The sequence below is a fragment of the Phoxinus phoxinus genome, assembly GCF_949152265.1.
Source record: "Phoxinus phoxinus genome assembly, chromosome: 18".
In the NCBI taxonomy this organism is placed as follows: Eukaryota; Metazoa; Chordata; class Actinopteri; order Cypriniformes; family Leuciscidae; genus Phoxinus; species Phoxinus phoxinus.
In genome coordinates, this window is record NC_136893.1 from 20,551,996 (window position 1) to 20,574,140 (window position 22,145).

The 22,145-nt window shown below is 37.3% G+C and overlaps 1 protein-coding gene across 5 annotated transcripts in view; it reads left to right on the forward strand.

Annotated features, from left to right (window-relative positions):
• Positions 1 to 3,625: 3,625 nt before the first annotated feature.
• Positions 3,626 to 22,145, forward strand: part of cntn3a.1 (contactin 3a, tandem duplicate 1) — a 93,789-nt gene continuing 75,269 nt past the window's right edge. The window contains exons 1-2 of one of the 5 annotated variants that reach the window (XM_079588429.1): positions 3,626 to 3,700; positions 16,495 to 16,634. In XM_079588429.1, the coding sequence (XP_079444555.1) occupies positions 16,580 to 16,634 (55 nt within the window). In that variant the 5' untranslated portion in view covers positions 3,626 to 3,700; positions 16,495 to 16,579. Of the gene's footprint in view, positions 3,701 to 4,827; positions 5,256 to 7,558; positions 7,662 to 9,690; positions 9,785 to 16,494; positions 16,635 to 22,145 lie in introns of those variants that run through there. The other 4 variants (XM_079588427.1, XM_079588431.1, XM_079588428.1 and 1 more) reach the window with 4 other exon arrangements.

Here is a 22,145-nt window from a genome sequence, read left to right on the forward strand (position 1 = left end):
CTAACAGTTGCTAGGAGTTGCTGACATGTTTCAAAATGGTGCCATGTTTTAGCCAACAAGACAGTGATTAAGGCAATATAAAGTTAGATTTGGTGACGTACACACACAACTCAGAAACAGAAAAATACGTATGATGAAAAAAAATACTAACATGGTGTCAAAACACTCTTTGTCCCGTATCTTCACAAAATATTACCAAAAATTTTCACAAATCCACGGGAGACCGTCTTCTGGCAGCGAGAGAAAAAGATCGTAAACACAACCCGCGTGACCCTGAGTAACTACGTAAAAGGTCCGTGTTACATTTAGCCCCGCGTTAGGTTGTGCCCCGCGCTCCCCTAGTATCAAGAATTGCACTTTTGATCTAAGAAATGCACCAAAGCGACTGAGAAAAACTGTAAGAGTGTGTGTGCTTTTTGGCATGGATCACCAGAAGTAATCCCCATGATACTAAATTCAATTCATGTTATATTCATTAAGATAATTATATTAAATTGAACTAAACTCATTCTCTTCCAGTGCACTCTTGACTGCTTTCCATTGCTCACCACCTTCAGGAATCATTCAATTTCAATAATAACACATCTCATAAAAGACATTTTTAAATAATTGCATAATAATTAATGATATTGATGATAGACAAAGATTCATTAGTGGGAATCATAGCCTAGACATAAACACTGCTACTGTAGAGCTCAGTCCAAAAACACAGTTAAACCTGAGACAAGCTATAACAAAAAAAAAGAATAATAATAACTAAACAAAAAAAAGAAACTGGTCCAAAACAAAGAAAGTAAATCAGACTGATGTCAGAGCTGTGCAATGCCTCTTATATTGTACTCCTTTACTACAGCTCGGCGCTTGCATAATAAACACATTGGTTGAGAACTTCTGTAGCTGCATTCACCATGCATGAACAAGTGATCAGCTCATTATATTTGGAGCTGATGGTTTTCACAGTCTATTTGAGATTTTGACTTTTTTTGGTTTGGAAAATGACATACTGACAGCAAAAGGCACCACAGTGATTTTTAAAACCGAATGACAATTGAAACCCTCCCCAGAATATGGTGGGGAGTCTCACAGTAATGCATATAGGCTATACTATTATGTATGCTGGTGTCACAATTATGTTCTGTCTTGTCTGCAGCTGTTCTTGTTAGTCCCTGATGATTAGTTAAGCTTCATCCACCTGTGTCTAGTTAGTTCCCTCGATTACCCTGTGTATATATACTCCCGTTCAGTTATGTCCCTTGTCGGTTATTGTGTGTTTTTGTCTTTGTGGACACGCTGTTACATACCTTCATCTGTCTGTTTCATCTGCCAAGCTGTGACAACTGGTCAAAAGTTGGGAATAATAAAGATCGTCTTTTGCTCACCAAGGATGTAATTTAATATAGAATGTAATGCAACATTCCTGTGATCAAAGCTGAATTTTCAGCATAATTACTTCAAGGCTTGTTCGACTTGAACCGGCGCTGCATAGACCGATCGGTGAATGACATCAAAGTACCGCGAGAGCGAATAGAAAGTAGACGGCTCCTTATGCTTTTGAATTGCTCTCGCGGTACTTTGATGTCATAAACCGATCGGTACAGCACCGGTTCAAGTCAAACAAGCCTAATGTCTTCAGTGTCACATGACTACATGGTTCTTGAAGGAAAGTGTTTATTCACCATGAAAAGGTGAATAGGCCTAAGTGCTGTATTCACTATTTAAAAAAATAAAATAATAATTGCATTGCTCCTCCTTGCAGGGGGCATTCAATATCGTGAATGCATAAAAGCAGTGTATGATTATGTTTGTTTCTTTAAAGAGCTTCAGCCTTGTGTTGTGTCCTAACACCATAGACTTTGCTTTGTCATCCTCAGGAAGTTCTTTTATTTACTTTTATATAAGATGTTGAAGAAATGTTTTGATCTTTACAGTACCTGCTGTTGATAAAAATTGAAAAAATTGCTGACGCTGATATGTACACAGAAATTCGAGCTTCTAGACTTTTTGGATGCATAATGCAAAATCTATCGCAACATCTTATATAAACGTAAATAATTCTAGTGATGCTACATGATTTAAAAACCCTGAGTTCTGTCTCCGTCTTTCAAAGAGACAGCTCCGAGCTCCATGAGTCATTAGCAGGCCCACATGGAAACTCAGAACACAGAAGCTTCCACACATTTCCAGAGAACTGAAGTGACCAAAAATCAAACAGTTCCACACATCTTGTTTATTAACAAATTTGACAAAGCTTTTAACTGTGGTACTCAGTTTTACACATCTTAACATTTCATTCTAAAGATTTTTGAAAATTATGCAAAATATTACAACAGAAAATATTTTTTTATGTAAACTCATTAGTGATTGACAAATATTATTTGATTATTTTTATGTCTGATGAAAAAACCTGCGCGCCGCAATGGCCTCATATCTCACGGAGGAGCTACGAAAGCATAAAAGGAGGAGTGACGACAGTGAAGGACCAGGCCTGGACTTTACGTTGTGTTTTGTGTATGTTTTATTATGTGTGTGCAGCAGTCGTCCGCGAGGGGCTGCCTTTACTTTCGTTTTGTGTTTGTTTATTTTATGATTATTAAAAGTCTTTAAATGTTGACCAGTTCCCGTCTCCTTCTTATGGTGGGTGGCCCAGTAGTGCACAACAAAACAACATTTAAAAAGCAAACATAAGCTCACAACACAACAAAAACAAGCCACAACAGAACAAAATCAAGCCACAACACAACGGAAATGCTCCCGACCACTAGAGGGCTCTTCCGGAGCGCGGTAAAGTTAGTTTCCCAGTCGGCAGTCTTACAAAGATATCAACATCACGATTAGTTTTAACAGTATAACCATTGTATATTGAAATTAAATATTAATTCAAATTCACCTACGTGCATTATAGCTGCATTACACTCGAGAATGCTTTGACGCATGATGCCTAAAGGAACATCCGCCAATTCCACCAAGTGGTTAAAATGTATAATTGACCATAGATATACATAACAAAGGCTACATGCCTTACGGCAGAGTCTCTAACGTCATCACCCGGTGGCCATCTTGTCACAGGGAAGCTTTCTGGCGGGCTCTGTGGTACCTGATGTAAGGTGAGTGATCTGCACGAACACAAATACTCTTATCTCGCTGAAATCTTGACGGATTTACAAACGGTTTGGTTTCTTACAAACATTATTAACGTAACTATAATTCTGGATGCTTGAACATGTTGAAATATATCATATTATTATTATTCATAACTACGCAGTGTCATAACTACATCTCTGACGTTTATAACAAACCAACCCGTTTGAAAATCGGTAGAAAATTGAGCAAGTTATGGTTATTTCAAAAGTACATTAAAACAATGTTACGAGTGAGCGAGCCCCCTGTGGCAAGATGGCCTCCGTGTGAAAAAATAATACTGTAATAGACCATTAAAAAAAACAAAAACAAAAAACGTAAACAATTATTTACAGGGGAAAAAATACAGTAATAGACAATTTTGCTAATTTTTGAGTCTGAGTATAACGTCTCAGGTTTCCATCTATTCCAAATTACAGTTATGGTCTGAACGCGGCATAAGCTCGTTGTTTTGGTTCAGGGGGAACTGTAAAAGGTGGCTGCTGTTTTGGTTGTGGCGCTCAGTGACTGACGTCTGTCTAACTCATGCTGATGACGTGTCTGCGCGAGCAGGTGCGCGGAGGTATGGAAATACATACGTCGTTGACAGGCAGGTAGGACATCGTAAATATATATTTTATATGTTATATACATATAAATACATTTAGACCATATATCTTAGTGATTGCTATCCGGATGTGAAGAGACTTTCAACCAGCATAACAAAAAAAATTTATGGAACTACATGCAGTAGTCACCTACCCTGCCTTTAATGAACCTTTAACAAAAATTTGACATTTCACTTCTCTTTAATGAAACATGACACAGTGATTATGCAAGCCTAAATGAGAATGGAAAGGCGTAAAGTCGAGGAACAGCTGCTAAAAGGCTGATATAGAATCTGATTTTGGTCTCTGATGGCATGTTAAATATCAGCATATTCCTGAAATTGAAGTGAGAATGCATTGAAAATTAAATGGGGTAATGCTTTTTAAAAATGTTTTTTACCCTATTTAGCCTAACACACAGCAGAGTGACTTCCACAACACAGCAACGCCTTGAATGCCTTATTGCATATACAATGTAAAATTGAATAAGGCTCAGTAAGTTGATACGTATGAGAGCATAATATGAACAGAAGCAAAAATTATGTCATGTCCAGCTAAATAAATGGATGTGGTGTATTAAGCTAGTTAATACGACTAATCAGTTGAGACAAAAAAGACATCCAACATATCTGGGAATAAATAGCTATAATTAATCATATTTTTTTAAGTCTTGTTGCATAACCTTTAATAAAATTCCTCTTCCTGTCATTACAATTTACTTATCCTGTGGGAAACGGGCAATTCAATTCAAATTCACACTCATGAATTGAAAAGCAGCCAATTCTTCAATTGTGGATTTTGCCCAACCCTGAGGGATACGTTTTATTTCCTCATTAATTCATGAGGTCCTTTAAAATGAATAGATTTTCTAAATGTCTTTTTATCTTAGAGGAGAATAATACATCTCAAATCAGCAGGCACTCGCCACAACTTTTACCCAATGAGGAATGTGCATAAAGAGAAAGTAGCTAAATAGCACGGGTCTCAAACACTGAGGGCATTTTAAACCCGATATCGTGTTTTAATCCATTATTGATGGATCTTCTAGCACTTTTTATGACTCAAGTCTTTTTATATCCCTCCCACTCTCTTTCCACGGGATGCGGTGTTTTCTTTCATGTGCTGATGAACTGACAGCAGATCAAGTGATGTGAAGTTTGTGTTGCGTCACAGCGGGGATGTGAGCGCGAGCGCGTGGCGCAGTGTGGAGTGGATCCGCGGCGCGCATTCACCTCTGTGTGTGAGGCTGAACTGAGGATACTCCACGCGGAACGCCTTTGCTTTACTTCTCATTTGCTGCACAATAATCCAGTGGGGTATCATCACCGCGGCTTACCGTTTCTCAAGGAGTATCTTGGATTTCCGGAGGCAGAAAATAGGAGAAATCATTTTTTTTTTCTTTTTTTTTTCTGTGGCAGTTGCACTTGTGAAGCGCGCTCGACTCGTCTCTGGCATTGTGGAATGGCTAGAGAGATGATGCTCTTACACTGGCAGACGCGAAGAGGCTGAAAACTGTGGGAAGTCAAACAGGTAAACGAGTTTTGAGACAGAAACACGAATAGCCTAGTTGTAGGACTGTTAAAAAGAAGAGGAAGAGCTACATGTTATCTGTGTTTAGATTAGATATTAAGTTCTAAGATTTTTACAAAAGCAGATTAGTGTTTTTTAGTTCAGTTGGTTATGATGAGAACACTTTGCTACTTTATAAAAAACATGTTTTCTAATTGGCTCTATTCTTAAAAAAAAAAAAAAAAAAAAAAAAAAAAAGGTTTCAATTAGAGCCGGACGGGTTTTAACGTCTGATGTTATGAAAACTATTTCAAGCTCTACAAAGTACTTTTTATTTTCGAGTTCTTTAGAAAACCGTGTAACGAACCAAAATATTGTTCTGACGAGCTGTTTAAATCATAACCAACTTAAGAACCATTAAGGGAGATCTTGCCATTGCAAACTTTGTCATTCAGATTAAGAATTCCTGTCTCCATTCCTTTCTTCATTTTGCATAATTAGTCCACCTTCTTAGATTCTCTATTGAAACTTTCCATTTTTTTTTCCCCAACCATTTTTGGTCAGTGAACCTCAGCAACATCAACATCTGTCCAGACACTGCCATGCTACAGCCTAATTGGACCTCTCTCAGTTAACCATCTGTGAATGAATTATGAAACATATACTGTCTGGGTGGAATATTTTCCAATCTATCTAACCATTAAAACACTAAAATAAATGTGTGGGATATCATTAAAAATGTATCCTTTCTTTAAATTATTAATCCTCTTGTGTTCATGATGACACCAGAGACTTGGGTTGAGATGAGCTGTCCTTCTAATGATGCGAATAATTGCAATGAATTTCACAACATTTTTCAAGCAAACCATTTGTAACTAACTACTATTTGTTTGTTTGAATAAGCTAGACTATTGACTTCCCTCATGATTTTAATATATGTTTTTAATGCAGATAGAAGACGAATCCAGTCTCTCTCACATAGTTATTCTGCACATTAGAAGTGGTAGCGATAATAAGACAATACATATGATCCCTTAAATTGCATTTTTTATTATTATATTATTTTGGGGTTTTAGGTGTTTGAGGAATCAGAATCTTTATATCTGATACAAAAAAAATCATGTTTTGTTTTATTTTATTGAGACTTGATACACAGTAAGGCAGTCTGTGTTTAGGTTAGACAGAAAGAATAAATTCCTGAATAAAAACGAGGACTTATTTATACATAGCAATAATTTGCACTAGAGGTAGAGGCTTTTTGCTGCACTCTGCTGGCTTGTCAGAGTATCTAAAAAAAAAACACTGGATGATTTCTCAAGGCATCATTAGGGAAGCCAGATTGTTTGCACACACCTCTGTGTTGATGCAAGTCAAGGGGGAAGAGACGAGGAGGGAGGCTTGTCTTCTGTGACATATTACATTCCCCCCTTTCTCCCAGCATTGCTTGTTAAGTCATAGAGAGCTGATGTTTATATGCAGCAGGTCGAGGCTGAGGTGTGAGATGTGCCGTACCTGCTGGTGCATGCTTCAGATTTCTGCACCAGAGATTTTACAGACAAATAATACAGGTTTTTGTTGGAAAACGCATGAATAGTTTCAGCCTGAGTGTCAGACCTTTGTCATTAAAGAGAGAGAATAAAGGAATATTATTCGGGATCTCATGCCACAGATGCTGGTGGATATTACAGAAAATGTGTTCAGCTCTTCCCTCTGTTTGTAAAAACAAGCAAAAAAGAAGAAGAAAAGAAACCAATGGAAGTTTATAACTAGGGAGACTGTGGTATAATATCCCTTACACATAAGAAGTGTATTCAAGTATACTAGTATTTTTACTAGTACATCATGAAATATACTAGTATATTTATTTGAAACTAAAAATAAGAAAGTACCTTCAGTCTACTTTTTATACATCTCAGAAATATTAAAATTGCACTTAAGTAGCTATAGGCTACTTGACTTATTCTGACAGAAAAGTATATTTGACCTATAGCTAGGCTACTTGTTCTCAATCTTTTGGTCAAGATAGCCTAAACCTATTCTAATATGGCTGTGTTTTCTCTTTTTTATTGCGTAGCCTTTTAAATACTTTTTCATAGGTTTATTCTGTTCTATAAACTTACATAGTGTGGGAATATTGATTCATAAAGGGAACAGATATGTTCCTAATTCTGAGTATCTGAATTTTTGTGTTGACTAGTCCACTGGGAGTGTAGGAATTTACTTCAGATATTGAATCGTCCGGCTATCCATGTTTTCACTGTTATACTGTAGGGGGCGCTATATGACACATCTTCTGAAAGAGCATTGAATCTCCAGATCAAAACACATGTGAAGAAGAAGCAGAAACAACACGCGATCATCAAGCATTAAACAGCATAAGTTTAAAACGGCCTAATGTTACTGAATGAAATGTCGACCCAGGAAGAGGTAACGACTGTAACAATACTTTTCTCAGCTTTTTGTTTCAAATTTTGCTTTTTCCAGTGAAATTGACCCACATTCAAGTGTTGATAAAAAATAATGCATGAAGCTAGAAAATGGTCAAAGAACTGTCAAAGGTATATTTCAAGTAGAAAAAAAATAATACCTAAATAGGAACATAGTATACTTAAAGTGCAAAAATAATATATAAATAGTTAACTACACGTATGATATTAAGTTCACTAAATAAACGTACAAGTATACGTGCGGTATACAACTACTAAAGAAGTTTACTGATAGTATACTTCAAAGTGTACTTTCATAAACTAAAAAAATGTGCTACAAGTATTTAACTAGTAAACTATAAGTACCTACAGTATAAGTTCAAGTAGTATCTGCAGTAAACGAAAAACGTAGTTGTAAACTAGTTTACTACTGTTACACTTAAAGTATACTTAAAAGTATACTTTTTTATACACTAAAAAGTGGGTCAATTTACTCCCCAAGTAGTATTACACTTCAAGTACTACTTTTACACAGATATTAGTACATAAAGTATACTTAAAAATATAATTGAACTTTACTTAAGTATATATAAAATTAACTTTGTAAGGAATGAAGAAGTGTGAATGCAAACCAGCAGATTTCTAGTGGTGCTTCATTCAAAATTCAGTCATATCCAGCTAGATGAATCATGTAACTGTCGTTTCTTGGCTCTTGGATGCTGAACATTAATTTTTCATTCACACCCTCTAGATTAGAGTTCAGTCAGAGTGCACTATACCAACTGGAGAATTTTTACACCGCGTTGTCAGCCACTATACTCACAAATGTTCATGTCAGCTGAGATATTAACAACACCGAAGTTCATTTTGCACTCTAAAGGAACTGGTTGCCTATAGGTGAAACCATGCTTGGGTTTACACAGAAACCCAGACTCAGAGATGGTGTTTGTGGATCAAGTGAAGTCAAGGAAACCAGATAAAAGATTTAGTTACTTTCAACCTGAGATCGTGCCAGAACTGGAAAGAGTGGGTGTCTGTCTCATGTATGTTTAAAAAGTAGAGAGCGCACATACATTTCACGTGAATCCCATGAACAGCAGAGTGAAGATTTCTATTAATACAGACTTCATTGAAAAATTGATGGATTTCTAGACAGGGGCAGTGCCAAGGTCAGGCTCACCATCGGCACTGCCTTTAAAGCCAGATACTGCATGCTATCCAGACACTTGCTCTCAGATGTGTTTTTCTGGTGTACAAAATAGTTCTGTGCTGTATTTTTGTATTTTTATTTTGTGCTGTCTGCAAATATTTTAGTCAGATCCCCTTTTTAAAGAATAAAACAAGCTATGTTTTGGCTTTTATTTGTTACGTCAAGCTGAGTTATGGCATCAAGCAGAATTTAAAGGACAAAGAAATTCTCCGTGGGCTCGTTTTCAGCTCAGATTGTTGGCTGTGATCGCTCAGTCCGCAGCATTACAGCGAGACATATATTGCATGTCATGTGCGGAGTTTAGAAATGCATCCACAGGCCATATCACACAAACAAAGCAAACATTCAAAGGCCCAATAGCATGCATGGATCCTGATGGTAAAGACACGTTTTTACAGAGGCGTGTGATGGGCCTAGTTGTGCTGTCACTTTCCAAGTTTATATTGTAAGACCCAATTATTGATTGTGTGTGGACCCACAATAGATGGTTAATGATGCTGTTTTGTTGTCTTTGTGTGCACAGATTTGTGGTATGTGGATTCCATTATTTCACTTTTGCAACGGGTCAAGGTTTGGCTGGTTAACATGGTCAAATTACGGTACCCCTACTATTTGTAGATGGCATGTACACAATCTTATGTGGACAAAAGGCTTTGACAGCTATTGAAAAGTAGCCAAATATTCAAGCAAAATAAAATTTTAGCCATTTATGATTTGCAAAGAAACTGTCTGAGATGAACAGCAATGCTAATAGTAAATTCTCTCCAGGAATTTTAGACTTCCCTGGATGTGACAGATGAAGGATGTCTAATTTGTTAGACAAAATTTAGGTAAAGATGTGGCTTTTTGGCTGAATAGGCCTACTAGTTTTAATCTGCCCTTTACTTCATCTCATGCTAATACGTCTGCCACTGGTGAGCATTTGATTTTTGCATGGGTAATGAATAAATTCATATTTGTTGTGCTACAGTACGTAAAGCACCTGCTTACTGGATGACCCTTGTGATGTGAAGCCCCATTGAACATGGCAATTTTCAGACCATACCATTTGCACATCTGCAGTCTTTTAGTAAAATAAATGTAATGTTGCCAAATGATACCAAAGCTAATCAAGAATATAATTTTAAAAATGATGACATTCGTACCACAGCCATAAAACTATCACATAAAATTAGAGTCAGCTTGAGTACACCCATGCTGTTTTCATTGAATTTGATTGGCTCAGGAAGAGTTCCAAGAGCGCTGATAAGATTCAGTCATGTGACGTTTACTCCTCATGATCCATATTTATATACCGTAAATGGTATGGATAATGGATCATATCCAAAGATAAATTTTTTTTTTATTGTTCATATGTTATTGAATTCACTGTAAAATTCCAGAATTTTCGTAAAAGTCACAAAACTGAAATAGATAAATAGGACTTTTCACTGTTAGCATCACTCCACTTGAATTTGTTGGTACGCTCCAGACTACGATTATTTTTTGGGTGATTTTCAGTCTCTTTCTGCAGGTTGCATTTGTTGCTCAAGTAGTTGGCGACAAGTGAATTTTTCAAGTTTCTTTATGAGTCATTGAATCGTTCACTCAAACAATTTGTTCAAAACATGTTGGCTGTAGCTTAAATCGTCCTTTATGCCCTCATTCACTATTCCCAACATTATGGCGGGCGTACACGGTGCGATTTTTTGCTGTTTTACGAGCTCGCAGATTATTTTTTCACTCGGGAGAAATCGAGTGCAAATCGGTGATGCTCGCATGGTCGCGGCTCGCAGCGTGTGAGAGGAATTACGAGCCGAGCCGAGCACGTTATGAGCACCTCCCCGACCTCCCGATCATTTTTAAACATGTTTAAAAAATTCGGGGAGTCGGCCCGATTTTCACCAGCGTATAGGCTGTCCCCTATTGCCAAATCATACACAACCGCCTCACAGGCTAGATCGATGGGGCTATACCTCAGTGGCAGCAACCACACAGCGTGCGCATACACTGTCACACACACACACACACACACACACACACACACACACACACACACACACACACACACACACACACACACACACACACACACACACACACACACACACACACTCTCTCTCTCTCATGTTTTTATGTTGAACGGAATGGCTACTGTTACAGTATCTGCATTTGCACACACATTTCTGTCATTTTTCTATCTGAAGCTATTGCCTGAAACATTGAAAGCTCTCACAGAGACTGTGTTTAACCGCCAGCTCGGGATAAAATTCGTGCAGGAGGACAGTCGTGCCGTGTACCAGCTGCTTTGACGCGATTATCAGTTTAACTGACTCGTAACGTGTGCAATATCTCACGACCTCCCGAGTGTCCGAACTCGCACCGTGTACGCCCGCCTTTACTCCGCTAATATAATCCACTGAATGAGTATGTGAAAATAAATAAGTGAGTGAATTCGGTAGGGCTGTTAAACGATTAATCGTGATTAATCGCATCCAAAATAAAAGTTTACATAATAAATGTGTGTGTACTGTGTATAATTAGTTTATATATATATAAATACACACACAGACTTGTATATATTTAAGAAATATTTGCATGTATTAACTGTATACAGATTTATATATAATTTATATTTCAATAAATTATACATTTTTATATATAAATAAAAACAAAATGTGTGTATTTATATATATAAAATAGTTATACACAATACACACATTTATAATGTAAACACAAACTTTTATTTTGGATGCGATTAATCGCGATTAATCGTTTAACAGCCCTAGAATTCGGACAGTCACGGAATTTGGACTGAATGAGTGCACTTAATGTCAACTAGGATTTCGGACACCACTAAAAATCTGCACTATATGGGTAAAGGGAGTGGATTTTGGACAATTGACAGAACAAAAAAAACACAACTTAACCAGCAATATTGTCTCCGAACTGTTAACATTTGATTATACAATGGGGCTGCTGAATGCTTGATTCTGATTGGTTGACGAACGTTCTTGGGTGTGCAATTATTTTCCAGTTAAACACACAGATATAAAGTATTTCCAGGTCTATCAACCACATTACAGTTCCATATAACTTTGCCAAATTATTTCATTTATTTCAAAGGTCCTTATAGCCTACAACAGCAAAACAGCCAAAACCCATAAAGACACCGACCAAGCAAACAGACTAACAATACAGAAATATTACCAAAATAATCTATATATCTCTCTGCGTGGACACGCATCTTTACATACACACACTTGCTCACAGACAGCAAGATACAAGAAATAAAACATCTGAACTATGTCTTGAAGTGTCATAACCGTATTTATGAACCGGTTCGCTGAATTATTGAACAATAAACGCTTTGTGTCATGGCTGTATTACCACCTCGCCTGTGCATTATTATTCAATAATCCAATGGCCAGTCGTCAATTTTTCCTTACTTAACTTACAAATGAACTTCTTGTTTATTGAACTGATATATATATATATATCAGTTCAATATATATATATATATAAGCATCCCAATTTTTCACTGTATCTCTTCCCGTATCTGTATTCTCTGCTTTCCAGACCGTGTGTCAGTTTGTGTTCAGTAATGCCAAGTTTCACTAGAGAAATAAGAGACCCGGTCTGGAAAAAATGGTGGGGCATTTGCTCATATATTTTTTTATTATGTTTTCTATTATGTTCTACTAAAAAGGTTGATTGTTTTTATTCCTTGAACCATTTCTAGTCCCATTCAAAAAAGTCCTCCTACTTCCCCGGCAGGTTATTCAAGGACCAAATTACCATTTCATCACAGCATAAATGCAATGAATTAAAATAGTGATTCTTGAGGCAAAACTCATAAGACACGTGTAAACCCCAGCCACTTTATTTTCCCTGGCATTCTAAATAAGATATTATTTACAGGTATAATATGTGTGCATTGATTGCTATGAGTTGTATTATTGAAGGCAGCAAAAGCAGCTTGTAATTGCATAAAGATGCTGAATCAAATTACTTAAGAGGTCAAAACAGACTGGTAAATAAAAGTTAGTCAGTTTGTGGGTTCAATAATGTATTCTTTAAATCAATAACAGCACAATTTGGGTTGAAAGGAGAGCAGTCTAACATGCCTCGACACTACAGCGCTCATTTAAACAGACCATGGCATTGACAGAGGCAACAGAGAAACATCATTACGCCCCAAATAACGATAAAGTGGTCATACATTTTTTTGTCCTATAGGTTCCAACAACTTACAAGTCCAACTACACAACTGTGTTCTGGAAATAAGCCCCCCAAATGCAATCTGCGACTGCCCACATTTATAGGCGACTTATATGAGCAATATCACACTCGTAGCCATGGCTCTATATCAGCACAGCTGTGATTCAACCGTAAGCTGAGTGCCATAAGCAATCACAGCTGTGCTGATATAGAGCCATATCACATGGCTACGAGAGTGATATTACACATTGCTTTTTTACATCAGGTTGTCTGAGCTAGTATTTAAATAAATAAACAATCACAGAGTGTCTTAAAAGAAGTGTCTCTTGTGTGAGAAACTACTTTCTTCCACCATGGATTCAAATCTCAAGTTGATAGTTTTATAGTTGAGCCCAAGCCTCTGTTACAAATTCTAAAACGTCACTTTAGAACTATCAGCGAAGGAATGCGCTGCTTCAGTGATGTTATCACTGTATAGTATCACTGAGTAGAGTCAAAGTCCCTTTCAAAGGAAGGTCTGTTCACTTAGCGGTCATATTTGCATGTGCAGTTGAATGGACTGAGGGGGATACGGCCCCGTCAACCAGGGGACGTGCACAGCGGGGTGTCCCAGGCTGAGGTGCCCCTTTCGCTGAGAGAAAACATGATTTCGGCCAAGACCTAACCCTAACCCTAGCTCACCAGGAGCTCACAACTCTGACATAATCGGAGACTTTTTTCAAATAGAGGCTATCTTTAAATAAACCACAGATTTTAGGTTTAAACAAGGACATTCTTACATGAAAACCTTTAAAACTACATTCTGCGACAGGAGTATTTAGAATATATTTTTCTCCTCCGCTGTTGCCGTTTGCTCTGAGAGATGCAGCCTGTCTAGAATGTGCAGAGAAGCCGAGTGATACAAAAAAGTAAACCGCACCCATGCTGATAGTGGTGGAATATCGCACGCTGCTGATCGCCTCTCTCAGCCAATCAGATTCAAGAACCAGTGCTAACTGTTGGATAGATACTATAGGTAGATACTTTATATTAAGTTCTTGCTGCAGGGACTGCTCAATATCACACTTGAATTTTTGCTGTTGTACTGACAATATGGTTTACAAACATCATTTTAGCTTTAACTGAAAAGAACATTGAGAAAAAAATAAATGACTTGAGTGTGTGTAGTGGATCGCTTGAGTAATATTGTGTTACAGCAGATGTGTGAAGTCTGTCCTCCAGATGATCAGGGGCCTCATTTTTAACCGTTGCGTACGGACAAAACAGGCCCTGAAAGAGGCGTACGCCACTTCCGACGCATAAGTTGTGATTTATAAAAACAAACTTGACGGGAAAATTTGCGCACCTACACGCAAACTCTGAACCATGCGTATGAACGTTTTGGAGACGGAGCAGTTTGGCGACACTGATGGTGAGCTGGAGTTAAATGTCTTTTCGGTCACTTTTAGACAGAAAATCTAAAGAAAATTATACATATACAGAAAGATAATACAAATATAATTTCACTCACCAAGCCTATCACACGAAGCAAACATCCATCCCTTCTTAAATCTTCATTATGAGTCCTATTTATAAATACAGTGCATGTTCACAATAACAGTTTAAATAAATAAAAGAATGATTTAAACTATTTTACTCCTGATATAAACATTTTTATTAAATATGCCATTCTCATTAATGAGAGTTAAACACTTAAACTACATGAAATCATTACTGAGAAGTTAAACATTTTTTTCAATAAATAGAAATATTTGTTGTGGATGCAATGCTTTTAATAACTTTTCCTCTGGCATGCTGTGTTTTAATGTTTTAACTAGAGATAATTGCTTATCATGATAATAGCAGATTGTTCGAGAAAATAGTTTTGGTCAAATAATGCACAACAAGGTCTATCTGTTTCCATAAAAATATAAATCAATTAAAAATACTATTTGGCTAGTGGAAAAGATTGAGAAACTTTCTCTGAAATGTATTTTACACTATTTGATTTATTTAGGCAAGCATAATGATTTTTATTAATGTAATTTGACGGCACATCCGTATTTCAGATTTTTCTAATGTCTTGTACCGTTAAACATGTTATCACGTGGATGAATAATAATATGCAAATGATATGCAGATGTGGACATGCATAGTAAAAATATGGTTATTTTGGGAAGGAGACGCATGTGCGCACAATCCTCCGCTGACTGGGATTTATAAAGTGAATTCTGCGCAGGTTCTGGCGTACGCACGGTTTTATAAGTCTGAATATTTTTTTGCATATGCCGTGTATGGCTTTCGGGCGCACGTACACTTTAGTAAGGATACTACGCACAGTTTTATAAATGAGGCCCCGGAGCTGTGGAGGTCAGAGAATGGCATAAGGGGATTGGTACCTTAGGCCAAGTTCTTAAAGGACAAGTTCGGTATTTTACACTTAAAGCCCTATTTACAGATCGTATCTGATGAAATAGAACGGTTAAGTTTAAAATTTGGACACATGTTCCAGTCGCGAGAATTTTGGGTTTATTTCGCTTCCCCCCCACACCCCCACAATGGTTGTCTATGGCCACTGGAAGATTCCTTCCTAAAACACATTCAACTTTCGTTTACAAAGACGTGAAACTCACCGAGTGGTCAGGGGTGTTCACTGATACGGGCCCAAAAAAAATCGCTGAAAAAGATGCATTCCAACAGGTTTTATCGTAGTTTTTGTCCACCTCCATTGACTTGTATTGAATGTGCGGTGTGAGGTACGATATTCCTCCGCCGCTTCTTCTTCTGCTTCTTCTGTGTATTAAATGAAATGCCAGCGGTTTGCTTGCAATCGGCAAAGGTGCATTATCGCCACCAACTGGTGTCTATTATTCAAGCTCTCAACGGAAGAATCTGGGTGTGACGCGTTTGGCAAAATAGGTCCACAAACGCTAAATAAAACTAAAATTCTCGGGACAGGAGCATGTGTCCAAATTTTAATCTTAACCGTTCTATTTCATCAGATACGATCTGTAAACAGGGCTTTAAGTGTAAAATACCGAACTTGTCCTTTAACCCTCCTAAAAGCCTTGTGTGATGTTGGCAAAAAGGGCTTATTTAAGGTCCTACTTATATCCTTGAGTATCAGTGTAGATACACCACACTGTCTGTCAGCTTTATCTTTTCCTGATCAAATATTTAGAAGATTATCACTGTACATGTGGTAAAGAATTTCTAACACACTGCTTAGACATTTGTTCAGGTTTTGATCTGATTCATTCATTGTGTAATTTACATTTTGACATTATACACAAACGATAACAATTGGAAAATGTAACTTTTGGCAATGGTATATTCATCTGATGTCAGCTGTGATTATTTTCTCAATTTGAAATGTTTCTGAATATTGCTGCTTCTAGTCTGGCTAACTCTTTCTAACTCTTCTCTTCTCATCTTTTGATTTCAGGGCACAGAGGTTCAAGTCTGGACAAAGGCGGCGTTCTATTTACCCTCAATCGAATGTGAGCTCTCGCTGACCTCTAATATTTAAAATGGGGTTGTCATGGAAACTGCTGGTGCTGCAATTATTCATGGGATGCCTTTCAGGTAGGCATCCTAATAACCTGCTCTATAGACTTTCCTGTCTGTTTCTATGGCATACACTTGTCCTTGTCATTTACTATTAAGGGCAGACCTCCCATTCATGAATGTCTCTTATCTTCTGGAACCAATTAAAGTTTCCACTTTTTTATTTTGTGAAGGCTAAAGCCATTGAACTCTTCCAGACTGGCGCTGTGGCGAGGTGAGCAACGACACGATTTTTGAGATAGTCTGGCCTTGGGGAGGTTGTTAATATTAAAAATAAACTTTAAATCAACATAAATATAAAGTGGTCAAGGAGATGTGGTGCTCAATTGAAAGTGGGGTTGTTTTATTTGTAGTGCGGGTCACTAATGCCGTTGTGTATGTTCAGGTTAAAGACTGTTTTCTGAAGAGTACTGTTGCCTTTATGGCAGCGGTGAGAAAGTGCCATTACGTTCTCCTCGGTAACACTTTATCCCTATCTTAAATGATGGACTTTGACGTTTAGGCTTTATACTCATTCATCTTGGGCAAAAATAAACCGTTGACATATTTCCATTGTCACTGAACTGTGCCTTATTACTATAGGCCTACAGTGTGGCCGTTTTACCATGGCGGCAGACTTCATGATTTAAAGACCACCTTACTTTGTGTCAAAGTTGGAGAAAAGATGTGATGATGTGTAATTTAACAAGCCCTTTGAGAAACATGAATAGGTTAATGTGCAAATGAATCTACCAGCCATTATTTTATTGGAGAGCACAATTTATGTTCTCATTTAGCCAAGTGGAAGCACAAAAGCCCCTTTATTGATCTCTTTTTGATGAAGCAGTTACATTGTCTTTCAGTCACTGGGAGGGTCAGACTTAATCCTCTTGCTTTTAAGTCTTTGATTTAAAAAGGGCTGTTTGCTCTTTTTCACGATGTTCAGGAACTCCTTCAGTGTGTGATTTTTGAAACCACTCGTTTCTCCGCTAGCAGGCTGTGTAGAATTGTTATCTCTCATTATATGGGGAAAGACGTCAAGGTTGTAACGGTATGAGATTTTCACGGTATGATAATCGTCTCAGAAAATATCACGGTATCACGGTTTCACGGTATACGGTATTAAACTATCATCGGTGTTAAATCATTATTATTATAATCATCATCAGCTACAATGACTCTTAAATGAATTAAACCATATAGGGTTTTTTGGTTGAACATATGGTTTATTAAACAGAACCATAGATATATACAGATGTATAGCCAATGCGACATCTAGTGTATATATCTACTGTATGACACAGAACAAGCAGGTTTATAGTATACTATATAAAACATTTTTTGCGCTGTATATTAATCGACACGCTCATATAGCGATTTGATTTATTGCACAGCTATATTTGTGCGATTTGCCAGGGGGGATGCGTGGGATTTCCCCCTTTCTGGTCAAGTATCCCTGCCTCTGTTTAATTATTTGTATCCCCGGTGGGGATAAATGTATCCTCCCCTCAAAGTGATCATAGTGCTACTACACTAGTGGCGAGACGGATCACAAAACTTATCACGGATCCGTGGTTTGATTAAAGTCAATTTTATTTTAAAATGATTACTCACTCACTCTTGAGCATCTGGCGCGAGTGATTTCAATGTTAAGTCAATGTAAAGGCGCGTTTATGCGCGTCTAGAGGTCCTGCGGTGCGGTGTTTAGAGCGGTGCGGTAGACGCAAGCCTCATTCGCGCGTCAGGTAGACGCGAGCCTCATTCGCCATTCGCGTGTCCAGTTCATGCGAATGAGGCGAATTGCTAACACAGATAATGTCTTTTCTATCATTTCACTGTAGCTCAGCATCGCGATGTAAAGTTAACGTTATTGCATGATCACAGTTTATATGTGTGGGGGAAGATAAGCTATTAGAGTAAAAAATATTGCGTTAGGCTACTTCATGAGTTAATAAGAAAAAAGATTTTACAATTCCTGCACATGCAGTGATGAAGTTCATGTTCTCATGATTTATTTTTATGAATAAAAATGTTTCAAAACACCCCCAACTGTTTTTTTCACAATTCGCACCCTGGATGTATTAATCCATCTATCAAATCGCGCATTTATGGACATCTGCGTTATTTTGTAAATTCCCTCAGCAACACGGAAATAATAGGGCCTTAAGTTATAAATGGATCTTTATCTGCAGGGAGGGATGGTGTTCGCGAATATTGGAGAACATGCCCAGCTAACACAGTTACGTTGTGAAGACGTAACCGGACCGGACCATATTCGTCGTAGCGACGTACCACATAACGTTCCAGCAACGTAACTTTGTGATTCCCATAATCGTCGTGGCGACGTTATAGTGGTACGTTGCAGGAACGTGACGAGGACGTCTCAATGACCAAACTGGCATGTTGCGAGGACGTAACATCAAAGGACCATATTAGTTGTAGCGACGTACCACATAACGTTCCAGCAACGTAACTTTGTGATTCCCATAATCGTCGTGGCGACGTTATAGGAGTACGTCGCTGGAACGTGGCTGGTACTTCCTAACGACCAAAATACTACGTCCACATTTATGTTTAATATACTTCTCACCTTTAGTCCTGGGAATTAAGATGTGCTTGATCCATAACCTCGAAATCCACATACAACTGATAAACTCAAACATTTCATCCTCTGCAGTAAAACCTTATATATTCTAATTATAGGGAATTGTGTACTATCGTTTTCAGTTAATACATTTAGGGATCAATACGTAATGGAAACCAATACAAACCCCTATTAAATTCTAAATAGAAAATGGCCCAAAACCCACACTGTGTTAATTTATTAATCAGCATTTATTCAGTGTTACTTTGTACAATTACTAAGCCAATACATTTTTAACATTAATGTTACGAGTAAACAGTTATGAGTACAGAAATGAAACATCAATTAATTAATCAAAAAACATAATCAATGAATAATGTAACCAACTATTAAAACGCATTCTTTTTATTGAAAAAAGTGTCTTATCATTAGGGATGGGTGTAGTTAAATAATAATTTTACCACTGATACTTATCAATACTCTTATTGATACTACTCTTCATATACTCTTTATAATTTGGCGGAAAAACAAAGACCTTAAAAAAATGAAAAGATTCAGCAGTTTCTTTATTATTAATTTTATTTGCAGAAATAGGTTAAATTATTTCCTGAGTGTCATGTGAGGCAACAAATGTCTGGTGGTGATGTGCTTCATTGCTTCACTACCAGTAGCTAAACCTGAACAATGTGACAATTACCAAAGATCTATAGTCCTTGAGCTTCTCTGAAGCTAACAAATAAAAAAACATATTGTTCGTAAAGAGTAAAGATATGTAAAAAATTAAAATAAAAAATATATAGATTTCTAACATCTCTCCTGTATTATTTCACCTACCAAAATATACATCAATAGTTTTTTGTTCAAGAAAATGAGCATGATGACTTTATCAGAGAGAATCTGAGATCTCTCATTCCTGACTGTGTCCCAGCTGTGGTAAACGCTCCTTCAGACAGTGTTGAGGAGGCAGAGGGAGATGATGGAGCGCTGTGGGAGAAGAGGAAGAGTGTCTTTCTTACCCCACCAGCGGAGGCGGGTCTTCTGAGGCACGGATAGGAGGAGGGTCGCGCTCTATATATTCACTAGAAGCTGATAAATTAATTGTACCATGCTATTGTAGTCAGGTTTATAGCTTTTTGTTAGTAAGGTATAAGAAAATTGTCTAACTTACGCGTTCCTCCTCCTCTTCCTTGTCCCGAGCTGCACTGTCACCTCATCGTCCTTCTAGGCAGCTAAAACAGAGAAGCACTTTATTAAATGTTGCTAATCTACAACTTTTAATGCTTTTGAAAGTCATTTATGCTCACCAAGGCTACATCTATTTGATCGAAAATACAGTGAAAACTGTAATATTGTGAAATTTTATTACAATTTAAGCAACTGTTTTCTATGTGAATATATGTTAAAATGTAATTTATTCCTGTGATCAAAGCTACATTTTCAGCATCATTAACTTACTTCAGTCTTCAATGTCATATGATCCTTCAGAAATCATTATAATATTATGATTTGATGCTCAAAAAACATTTTATATTACATTCTAACATTTCTAATACTATCCAGTCATTCTAGATCAGTGGCTCCGTGTAAGTGACGTCATCGATAAACAGCAAATACTAATATTGGATAAATTATCAGTTGGTTAAATTAATTAGTCAATTTCCACTCACCCATTCAACTGCCAGCAAATCCTTTACAAAACAAACAAAAAAATCTCACCTACACATAAAGTTGTGATTAAAAGCCTAAACTATAACCAAGAGCTTAGGTTAGCCTAACAGAGCTAGCTAGCTAAGAGCTCTTCTGAAAACGGTTGAAATGCTAACGGACTTTTTCGAAGACACTAAACTATTTCTATGAAGTAAATATTCAACAGATGTGTGTTAATAACACGTAAGAAAAATGTCAAGAACAGTTGTGTGTATTATTTGTGTGATTTTAGACTTAACTCACCTGAAAGTAGTGAAAACAACAGCGATAGATGGAGTTTTGCTTTTTGTCAGTTGCAGTGGTCCGCGCCGTATCCATGGCAACCACTCCAGTGTTTGAGGTTTGAAAGCGACTCGCAATGTTCAACCAATCATAGTCAGCCAAGCAGCATTTACATAAATAAACATCTAGAATTAATACATTAGGCTACATTAATAAAAATCTCATGAATTTAAAACTCATTTTGAAGCTCGACCCGCTCATATGTGCAAAATGCCGCCACTCCACGTGAAGAGTCATTTTTATAATTTATTGTTTTTTTAATAATTAAAAATACATATAATATATTTTAATATATAACGTTTCAGAAACATTGTGGGAACTTCCTCAAAATACGTCTTATCCCGAGGAGAACGTTAGAGACGTGGTCCACTGGTTCACTGATAACTTAATAAAATCTGAATATTAAATGTAGATTAAAAAATATATAAAAAAATATAAAACTAAAAAGTAAATGTCCCATATAGGACGTGCCCACGACGTTTCTGGAACGTTAGCCAAGATTATAAAAAATGGAACTTTATCACGACGTCCTCACAACGTTCTATATGGGATAAACTAGCGACGTCTTTTGAGGACGTGCCCACGACGTTTCTGGAACGTTAGCCAAGATTATAAAAAATGGAACTTTACCACGACGTCCTCACAACGTTCTATATGGGATAAACTAGCGACGTCTTTTGAGGACGTGCCCACGACGTTTCTGGAACGTTAGCCAAGATTATAAAAAATGGAACTTTACCACGACGTCCTCACAACGTTCTTCATGGGATAAACTAGCGACGTCTTTTGAGGACGTGCCCACAACGTTTCTGGAACGTTAGCCAAGATTATAAAAAATTGAACTTTACCACGACGTCCTCACAACGTTGTCATAAAGTAATGTCACGCTGACCAAATGACGACTAACTGACGACGTCGTCACAACGTACTGTGTTAGCTGGGTGTTCGACGCATTCCCTCCTTTAACAGCTTCTTCG